The sequence below is a fragment of the Protobothrops mucrosquamatus genome, unplaced genomic scaffold (genome assembly GCF_001527695.2).
Source record: "Protobothrops mucrosquamatus isolate PMUCROS unplaced genomic scaffold, P.Mucros_1.0 scaffold14, whole genome shotgun sequence".
NCBI classification, from domain to species: Eukaryota; Metazoa; Chordata; class Lepidosauria; order Squamata; family Viperidae; genus Protobothrops; species Protobothrops mucrosquamatus.
The window spans coordinates 2,049,057-2,060,232 of NW_015386401.1; the positions used below are offsets into that span (position 1 = coordinate 2,049,057).

The following is an 11,176-nucleotide window of genomic DNA, read 5'->3' on the forward strand; positions in this document are numbered from 1 at the left end:
TAGTGGTACTCCACCTTCTACGCCCAGCCAGGTCTCAGTAATACCTGCCAGGTCCGCGCCCCCCTCCAGAATAAGATCCTGTATGAGGGGGGCCTTATTTACCACGGACCTGGCATTACATAGCATCAGCCGAAGGTCCCGGGCCGGAGGGTCTAAGTCTCCCGGAAACCGAGTGGAGACCTGAGGACCGGAGCGCCCAAGTTCATACTTCAAACTAATTAGAGAACGTGATTGATGACTGTGAAATGAAGGAATGAATTATGCTTTGTTACGGGTGATTGGGGGTGGGAAGATTCAGTTTTTGGCTTCATTATTGTACGTGCCGAAGCTATGTAGTAATAAAAGGATTCTTTAAGGTAAATAAGCCTCAAAGTTCTTTGAAAAGCTGCTTCTTTTCGGAACCATGACATCAAGCCAAAAAGCACAAACTTTTAAAACCATGACACTCTGCTTATAGACTCCGGCTTATCTCTGAAGCAGCGTTCTCAACCAGCGTTCCACGACACGCGGGCACACCGAGGGGCCTGTTTCTAGTGTGTGCCATGAGATTTTTCTCTTAGCTTTTTCAAATGTTGGTATCGATGCTAAAAAAACTGTGTAACTTCCTCTCAAACCATGTCTAACACGTTTAATATATATATACATGGTCTACAATTTTCTGATGTGCCACAGAATGGCTGCGATATTCAATATTTTGCCATTGACTCAAAAAGTTAACAAGCGCAGTCCTAGAGATTTAGGAGATGATCCACCCCTTCTAGTTTTGGTAACCCCAGGATAAAAAAAAGTATTCAATTCATTTCCCCAGGTTCGAATCTCAGAAGGGTATGTCTGGTTGATAAGAACTAAAAAGTTCGAAATAGCTATTCCAGTTCTCCCTTAATTCTTTGTTGGCAATCCAAATTTTAAAAAGGCAGGAAGGGTGATGCTGATATGCTGGGAAACTTACCGGGCCAAATCCAGACGATCCAGTTTTAGTAGGATCTGGATGGTCATGGCCATGCTAGAAAGAAAGAAAGAAAGAAAGAGCATTTTAGGGCCTTAGAGCAGAGGTCTCCAACCTTTCTCAGTTGGCAAGACCGGAGGGAAAGGGAGAGGGAAGCATTTTACACACACGCAGACACAAATGGGGCCACAAGCACGCATGACACAAACGGGGCAGTGCTAGCGTCCACATGACACTCGCTAACGGTGCCTCGGTTTTGGTGCACGGTGCCCCATGGTATAGTGGCGGCACTAGCGCAAGTGGGCATGAGTGTGTGCACACTAGCCAGCCTGGCCCGTGCCCAACAGGCCACTGCCCGGTAGTGGCCCACAGGTTGGCGACCTCTGCCTTAGAGCAAGCATGTCACAGGATTTTCACGTGCTCTGAGTTTGTTTGTTCAATTTCTATGACTGCCCATCTCAATCAATAACTCTGTTTATACAGTTAAGGGGTCCTTCTTGTCAAGGTTATGACTGAACAGCCAAACATCTTACGTAATGATATAATGCAGTGGTGGCGAACCTATGGCACGGGTGCCAGAGGCGGCACTCAGAGCCCTCTCTGTGGGCACGCGCGCCATCGCCCCAGTCCTAGGCCTTCAGCTGGGTTTTATAAAACCTTTTCACTTTAGGCCTCCGCCGCAATGTGCAAAAAAAAAAGGTTCAATCAATCAATCAGTCAATTTCAACTTCGCACGGGGAAAAAAAAATCTTGCAAAGTTGGAATTGATTGATTGAACTTTTTAGTCCCACCCAGTCTGCCGTTACCACCACAGTCACGCCCATCCAATTGGCCACACCCAGCCAATGGGCCACACCCAGCCAATGGGCCACATCCACCCGGCACCCGACGATGCACAAGTGGGTTTTGGGTTGCAGTTTGGGCACTCGGTCTCTAAAAGGTTTGCCATCAGTGATATAATGCAATGTAAGGTGGACGATGCAATAATAGGAATGACTCAGCAGGTGTGTGTATCCCTTTAAAAGCTTGGGTATAAAAGGGAAGGCTTTGCTGGAGTCTTTCTCTCTTGTCTGTTTCCTGCTGTCATTGCTGTGTATTGGAGTTTGCGGAATTATCCCCACGTGTATGTATTTTGTTTCTAGTATATTTGTAGATATTGTAATATAAACCACCACTTAATACAAACCACTGTTTACTGTATTTTCTCCTGGGTTACCTCAGCGCGATAAGACTGTGCATACACTAGGGCAGAGGTAGGCAACCTTGGCTCTTTTATGACTCGTGGACTTCAACTCCCAGAATTCCTGAGCCAGCATGACTCAGCTTGGAAACCTCTCCCTGTCCCCTCAGCATGGCTGGCTCAGGAATTCTGGGAGTTGAAGTCCACGAGTCATAAAAGAGCCAAGGTTGCCTACCCCTGCCCTAGGGATTCATGCTCAAGGAACAGGTGGGAACCATGGCCAGCCAGCAGGGCCAATGCACAAATCAATTCATCCATCCATCCAATCTATTTATTTATTATGCTCTCCATCTTCCCCATAAGGCGACTCTGGGTAGCATAAAAATTAAATAAATAAATAAACAAATAAATCTTGTGCACCAAATGAGCTCCTTCTAGGAATGGGAGATCAATTCATGGACTCTCACAACTCAGTAACTTATTTCTCTGACCTCTGACTTTTTTGTATTACAGGTAGTTCTTGATTTACGACCACAGTCGGGACTGGAGCCCCTATTGCTAAGTGATGCGGTCATTAAGTGAGTCATCACATCGTTAAACGACTGTTGAGGGAATCACACTGTTGTAAAGCGAATCTGTCTTTTCCCATCGACTTTGCTTGTCGGAATCCAGCTGGGAAGGTCACAAATAGCTATCAGATGACCCAGGGATGCTACAACTGCTGTAGAAGAGTGACAGATGCCAAGTGCCCTAATTTAATCATGTGACCATGAGGACACTGCTATGGTTATAAATGCAAGTCACATGTCTCTTTTTTTTTTTAGCACCATCATAACTTTGAACTATCACTAAATGAATGGTTGTAAGTTGAGGACTACTTGCCGATTCACAAACTAAAGGGACCTTGGAGTCCTACGGGACGATCACTTAACCATGAGCCAGCAATGTGCAGCAGCAGCCAAAAAAGCCAGCACAATCCTGGGTTGTATAAACAGAGGCATAGAATCAAGATCACGCGAAGTATTAGTACCGCTTTATAAAACTCTAGTAAGACCACACCTGGAATACTGTGGTCAATTTTGATCACCATATCACACACACAAAAAAAATGCTGAGAGTTTGGAAAAAAATTCAGAGAAGAGCAACTAAGGTGATCAAAGGCCTGGAGACTAAAACATACAAAGAACGGCTGCAGGATTTGGGTTTGGCTAGTCTAAAGAAAAGAAGAAATAGGGGAGACATGATAGCAGTATTCCAGTATCTGAGGGGCTGCCACAAAGAAGAGGGGTCACATTATTCACCAAAGCACCAGAGGGCAGGACAAGAAACAATGGTTGGAAACTGACCAAAGAGAGAAGCAACCTGGAATTAAGGAGAAACTTCCTGACAGTGAGGACAATTAACCAGTGGAACAGCTTGCCTCCAGAAATCGTGGGTGCTCCATCAATGGAGATTTTTAAGAAGAGGCTATAGACAGTCACTTGTCTGAGATGGTACAGGTTCTCCTGCTTGAGCAGGGGGCTGGTCTAGAAGACCTCCAAGGTCCCTTCCAGCTCTATTCTATTCTAAATTATGGTAAGAAAAGAGGGGAAACAGAATCTCCCCAACAGGAAACGTATCATTATTTGAGTACATAAGGCTTCTAGTTCAGAGGAGAAAGTGTTTGTTACCAATCGGATATAAGATTAGAACAATCAGGTGTACAGATTGTGATTCAATTGATGGGATGAGTTAGAAGTTCTTCTTTATGGAAATACAATTATTCTAAATACAATTATTCTAAAGTGACAGATTTTATCTTCCTGGGCTCCAAGATCACCACAGATGGGGACTGCAGCCAAGAAATTAAAAGACGCTTGCTCCTGGGGAGGAAAGCTATGGCAAATCTAGACAGCATACTAAAAAGCAGAGACATCACCCTGCCAACAAAAGTGTGTATAGTCAAGGCCATGGTTTTCCCAGTTGCAATGTATGGCTGTGAAAGTTGGACCATAAGAAAGGCTGAGCGCCAAAGAACTGAGGCCCTTGAACTATGGTGCTGGAGAAGACTCCTGCGAGTCCCCTGGACTGCAAGGCGATCAAACCGGTCAGTCCTAGAGGAGATCAACCCCGACTGCTCTTTAGAAGACCAGATCCTGAAGTTGAAACTCAAATACTTTGGCCACCTAATGAGAAGGGAGGACTCACTGGAGAAAGGCCTGATGCTGGGAAAGATTGAGGGCAATAGAAGAAGGGGACGATAGAGAACGAGGTGGCTGGATGGAGTCACTGAAGCAGTAGGGGTGAGCTTAAATGGACCCCAGAAGATGGTAGAGGACAGGAAGGCCTGGAAAAACGTTGTCCATGGGGTTGCGATGGGTCGGACACGACTTCGCAACTAACAACAACAACAAAGAAACTGCAGGGAATCGATGATGGGATTCAGGTTTGCATGAAGAAAAAAGGGCACAAATCCACTTACCACTCCAAGCTTTCACCCTGGTGAAGGGTCCGCAGCGCCGCATCAGGATTCTGGTCGTGGAAGTAGACTGAAGCCGCCATCAGCAGGAAGGTGGTGTTAGTGACCTCCATGCTCTTGCTCATCTTCTTATCTAATTCTTCCACAATTGTATCCCTGTAAAAAAAAGAGAGGGGAAGGTCAAATAAACTTCATTGTCGTTTCCCCCCCCCCCCATGGGAGCAGTCTGCAAATTCACTATGAGCAGCTTTTCAGGGAGCCAAACTTCCTTCCACAAATTCAGCAGAAGGAATATTAAAAATATGGCACCTCCTCGAGAATTCAGAAAAGTACAGGCAGTCCTCAGCTTACGACCACAACGGAGCCCAGGATTTATGTCACTGAGCGAGAAATTTGTTAAGAGAGTTTTGCTCCGTTTTACAACTTTTCCTGCTGCGGTTGTTAATTGAATCACTGCAGTGGTTAAATTAGTAACAGTTGTTAAGTGAATTTGGCTTCCCCGTTGACTTGGCTTGTCAGAAGGTCGCAAAATATGATCACGTGGCCCCGGGACACCGCAACCGTCATAAATATGAACCCGTTGCCAAGCATTTGAATGTAAATCACATGACCATGGGGATACTGCGACGGTCATAAAGTGTGAAAAATGGTCATAAGTTGCTTTTTCCGGTATTGTAACTTTGAATGGACACTAAACAATTAAGTCTAGGCCAGGGGTAGGCAACCTTGGCTCTTTTATGACTCATGGACTTCAACTCCCAGAATTCCTGAGCCCGCATGGCTCAGCTTGGAAACCTCTCCCTTTCCCCTCAGCATGGCTGGCTCAGGAATTCTGGGAGTTGAAGTCCACGAGTCATAAAAGAGCCAAGGTTGCCTACCCCTGATCTAGTACCTCTACAGCATCCAATTATATCTATTTCATTTGTGTCAGAAAAGGAAAAGTGGACAGATCTTTCCTCTCTGACTTGTAAGGCGAGCTAATCAATTTGCCTCAGGCTCACTTGTTTACAGATAGTCCTCGACTTACAACCACAGTTGAGCCCAAAATTTCTGTCGCTATGCAAGACAGTTGTTAAGTGAGTTTTCCCCCATTTTACAACCTTTTCTGCCACAATTATTAAGTGAATCACTGCAGCTGATAAGTTAGTAATATGGCTGTAAAGTGAACCGGGCTTCCCCATTGACTTGCTTGTCAGCAAGTCAAAAAAGGGTGATGACATGATCCTGGGACACTGCAACCATCATATTAGCCAGTTGCCAAGCATCCAGAGTTTGATCACGTGATCATGGGGGGGATGCTGTCCTGGTTGTGTGAAAAACTCTGATAAGCCACTTTTTACGGTGCTATTGTAACTCTGAACAGTCACTAAACAAATGGTTGTAAGTCGAGGACTACTTGCATTTACCTCACCACTTAAAAGTTTTCTTCAGCTGTGTTCCCAGAAAAGCTTGCTTATTTCTACTACTTTTTTACAAGTTCATTTTTGTAGAATAGGTTGACCCTATTCTCCAAAAACGAAGAGAAATAGTCATTTTAGAAAGATCAAAGCATGTTTATATTTATAAATGCTGTGAAGAATGTCCGAAGCCACTGTATGAAGTATGTCCAGTTACTAAGAGATATACGTATTGATGTGAAAGAAGCTGTGCCAAGATTTGAGGACAATGTTGCATGTATAAAGATGACGACGGGAGAACTTATCGGAAACAGAAGCAAACATGTAGACATAAAATATTGTTAACGTCAGGGAGGCTGTAGAGAAGAAACTGATAAAGTTACAGCATTGTTCCACTGACAACAGAATAGCCGATATGTTGACCAAGGCTTTAAATCACGGGTGTCAAACTCAATTTCATTGAGGGCCACATCAGCATTGCGGTTGTCCTCGGGGGCCGGGTGGGTGCGGCCTACTGGTGGGTGTGGCCTACTGGGTGGGCATGGCCAGTTCTACATCGTTCGCGTCAAGGGTGCCTGTGGGGGCCTGGGCAGGAGTGGGACAGATCTGAGGGTCTCTGGCAGAAGGGGGTGGGACCAGGGCAAGCGCCAAGGCATGGTCCATTTCTTCATTCCTCAGAAAGGGTGACACCTCCCCAGCATGCACCCAGGGGGCGGGGCCGACACGGCAGGGGCTGGTTCCTCGCTGTTTCCGGACGGCCTTGTGGAGCTAAGACTGAATGCATTTCAGCATAGATGCCCACCACAAAATTGTACATTGGCTCCCGGCCGGCCTGGGCCAGGGCCAAGGCAGCGGGGGCCATTCCCTCACTGTTTCCAGGATGGCTTCGCAGGCCACATGAAACCACTTCGCGGGCCGCATCCGGCCCCCGGGCCTTGTGTTTGACATGTCTGCTTTAAATGCATGCAAGCATCAAGAGTATGTAAAAGCATTTGGGTTAGCAGCTGTTTAGCTTTAAATGGGAGGAGTGTCAAGGTATTGATTTAACAGCTAATCAGCTTATGTAATGTATGTAATGATGGGCATGACTCAGCAGAGTCTGTATCTCTTTAAGAGCCTTTGTATAAAGGGAAGGCTCTGCTGATGGGTTCTCTTCCTTCCGTTTCCTGCTGTTAACCGTGGTTTGTTGGATCCTGCTGTATTAGCACGTGTATGTACATTGTTCCTGGTGTATGATATTGCAGATAGTGTAAAATAAACTACTATTTAATATAGACCACTGTTTTCTGTGTTTACTCCTGGGTTATCTCGCACAATAAGACTGTGCACGCTCTGACATGTGATTTTAGAAAGATCAAAGTATGTTTACATTTATAAATGCTGTGAAGAATGTCAGAAGCCACTTCTTATACTTTTCTCTTTCTATTCTATTTCTCTTTAACTTTTTTTCCCCCTTGCACTTCTTGCTTTTTCTTCAATTTCTTTCTTTTTTCCTTGCTTCCCATTTACTGCTAGTAGCAAAGATGTTCAGTTCCCACTTTGAAAGTTGAGAGCTGAGTCCTAGGCAGTGGCCGATGTTAGCGTTTGCTTTGTTGTTTCAATAGATTATATTTAATAAAAGAATCGGCCCAGGTTCAGCCAGCCAAGAGATGCTTTGATATAAAATTAGCTGCAGTTTTGTGAAGAGGACACAGAATTCTCCTTGCAGGAGACTGTAACACGCAAGTCCCAGACTTACCTCTGACTCTCTTTGGAGAGATATTCTGCAAACATCCGGACGGCCTGAAGCTCTGGACAAGCCCTGGGCTTGATTTCATCCAGCACCACACCATATTTGCGCTGTTCAAAGGAGGAGGAAAAACAAGATTCCCGTTTCTACCATGAGCAAAACTGAATGTTGCAGGCAAGATAACAAGTCTTTTAATGCTAAGCTTTGCAATGAGCAATCACCCAAAATGAAAAAAAAACCTCTGTTCAATTGCACATGTTCTGGCTTCAAAGATTCCTACTAACAAACAATGGACACTCTGAGGCCTCTGGCTTGTCAGCATGTCATCTGAACTAGGGCACGTTTCTGTTTCTTGGAGAAAAAGAACCAAAATACACCGTGTCTTGTTCCTCTGGCTATTCTGGGAGGAACAATGCAGCACACTTAAGAAAAATGTGCAGGTGCTTGGATTCAGAGCAGAACAGGGGACTCAGAAGGGTCTTTCCAACTCTTAAGTACCTTCTTAAGGAAGTTGCATCTTTCTTTGCATCTCATGGAAGTTTGCAGAATAGCCTTGCAGTCCCAGGAATTAACTATATGTTCAAGTTAAAGAATATTAAAGTATAACCATGTTGTCACCCTCTTTTTATACCTCCTTCATGCGTGTATCCCTGGAACTACCCAACTACCACATAACTCCCTTTTTATGACCCTGTAATCTCTTAATTCAGGATAAAGTCAGGGCGACTGGATGGAACTGAGCGTTTACTAGCTGGATGCCCTTCCAGACGCCACATGAAGTCTGCAGAAGATTATTTTTTTTCTTTGCGCTCTAGGAAAGAAACATGTGCCACTACCTAGGACTGAGCATCTTCTCCACTAGGCCACGGCGACGCTCTACCCAACTACATGAGTCTAGAAAACTGTGAGGGTTTTGAAAGAAGAAACCAACATTTGTAGCAATTGCAGCCATGTAAACCCCTCCCCCAGCCCAGAATATTTTTCTGGTCCAGATCCCTAGGTTGAGGGCATCTGCCAGGTATGGTAAAAAAAGTCAAGATGGGGACCATGAAGGTAAATATAATCTTTCCCTCAATATCTTGACTTTATTGTCCATATCCTATGGACATCTACAGTAGTGGCCAAAATTGTGGAAACCTTTTGGGAAAAGTGTACAGTAGAAATGCCACCTTTGGTTAAGTTTCTACCCATTTTTTTTCTAATTTCTTTATAACTGTAGCCTTGTTCACTTAATAATACTATTTTACATCGCTTTCTGAGTGACCAGTCAACTCTTTGCACCATTACTTTAATTTTATTACGTTTTACAAGCTCACTCAATGAAAGAACACAAAAAAACCCAACCAACTTGACAGCGATCACATCACACACTGACAAATGTCCTCCTCTCGGCTTCAATACAGGACATCAATAACTGAATCCTACTGTGATCTGATTGGCTCACTGCCAAAACAAGATGACACCCGATTGGCTCTCTAAACACTCATGCTCATTGGCTACAATCGGATGAAGGAAAGCTACCTGATATCAACCTAAGCAAGTTGTGCTTCCTTTTTCTGGTTATTTGGCTATAGCTTTTCATAGAATACAGTACAGATAATTGAACAAACTTTGTTGCATTACATTGTTGATTAAATTATATTTCCATTGATATATAATTTTATGGTACTACTAAAAAAGGGGGGGTGTTATTAGCCATCAAACCTCAAAAATGCACTTTTCCGAAAAGGTTTCCACAATTGTGGCCACTACTGTATGCCTAGCACCCAATTTAAACGGCTCTGTAAAACAGACTAGGGCAATTTTCCTAGGACCAATGAAAACTTCAGTCAAACAGCCACCAGAGAATAACAGATTCTCCAGTTTGGGGGAAGCACCTAGAACCTGGATTAATAGCTAGCAATCAAAGGAGGCTGCTGCCACCCAAATACAGGATTTAAGATACTATTCATATTAATCACTAGCCTCTTCAGGGCATTAAATTCTGATTGAAACTCAATGGAAAAACAATCCACACAAAAATCCAAAACTGCACAGTTCAGTTCAAGGCGCACGGACGGAAGGCCAGGTAAACCTGACAGCTGCCATTTCTGCGCTTTCTCAGATCTTTTGATGAGCCTGGCCTACCTGTGCAATATAAGCACGATACAGGAAGATGTCCCTCTCTGTTTCTTTTTCCGGACTGGATGGCTAAAAAGATAAAAGAAAGATTATTTTCATAACAGTACACACATATGCACAATAAAGCACTACCCCCACCCCACCACCCTCTAAGTCACAAAACACCTCAGGACCAACATCTTTATCAACTTAAATATAAAAAAATCTATTTTGGGGATGTGATTTCCAGATATAACTGTAACTATAACTCAAAGCATCCGTAGCCACCATTCGAGAATAGCAATGGATGCTGGAATTCATAGTTATAATATTCAAAAAGCCATTGTTGGCCCACCTCTGGACTATCACAGAATACCACACATTTTTTGTTGTTCCTGTAACCACACAGCCCCATTTCAGAGTATTATATAGTCTGTGGTGAGAACCATGCTCCTTAGCCATAGGGTCTTTAAATAAAGTGTGTAGTGGGGTGCCCCAGGGCTCTATTCTGGGCCCAGTGCTCTTCAACATCTTCATCAATGATTTGGATGAGGGGATAGATGGGGAACTCATCAAATTTGCAGACAACACCAAGCTGGCAGGAATAGCCAACACTCCAGAAGACAGGCTTAGGATACAGGAGGATCTGGACAGACTTGGCGCTATCTAACAAAATGAAATTCAATGGTGAAAAAAGTAAGGTTCTACATTTAGGCAAGAAAAACCAAATGTACAGGTATAGTATAGGGGGTACCTTGCTCAATAGTAGTAACTGTGAGAGGGACCTCAGAGTCCTAGTGGACAATCATTTAAATATGAGCCAGCAGTGTGCTGCAGCTGCCAAAAAGGCCAACACAGTGCTAGGCTGCATTAACAGAGGGATAGAATCAAGATCACGTGAAGCATTAATACCACTTTACAATGCCTGGCAAGGCCACACTTGGAATACTGCATCCAGTTTTGGTCACCACGATGTAAAAAAGATGTTGAGACTCTAGAAAGAGTACAGAGAAGAGCAACAAAGATGATTAGGGGACTGGAGGCTAAAGCATATAAGGAATGGTTGCTGGAATTGGGTATGTCTAGTTTAACGAAGAGAAGGACGAGGGGGGACATGATAGCAGTGTTCCAATATCTCAGGGGCTGCCCCAAAGAAGAGGGAGTCAATCTCAAGGTTTGGCTGAATTAGTAGATGCGGTGGCAGTGGATGAAAGTTATCCACATCTTGACTATGATTTAATGTTGGATAAAATAGAGGCTACTTTGGAACCTCACATTGACTCTTTAATAATAAATCAAGTTATGGAACAAGGAGTTATAGAAGATGAACTGAGCAATCTCCAACAGGCCTTTATATATCAAGATG

General features: G+C 44.0%; 1 protein-coding gene across 1 annotated transcript in view; it reads right to left on the reverse strand.

Moving 5' to 3' along the window:
* COPE (coatomer protein complex subunit epsilon) overlaps nucleotides 1-11,176 on the reverse strand; it is a 25,735-nt gene that overhangs the window by 11,770 nt on the left and 2,789 nt on the right. The window contains exons 2-5 of the mRNA XM_015810705.1: nucleotides 9,838-9,900; nucleotides 7,720-7,820; nucleotides 4,588-4,740; nucleotides 950-1,003 (exon numbers count right to left, since the gene is read on the reverse strand). Coding sequence (XP_015666191.1) covers nucleotides 950-1,003; nucleotides 4,588-4,740; nucleotides 7,720-7,820; nucleotides 9,838-9,900 — 371 coding nt within the window. The remainder of the gene's footprint in view (nucleotides 1-949; nucleotides 1,004-4,587; nucleotides 4,741-7,719; nucleotides 7,821-9,837; nucleotides 9,901-11,176) is intronic.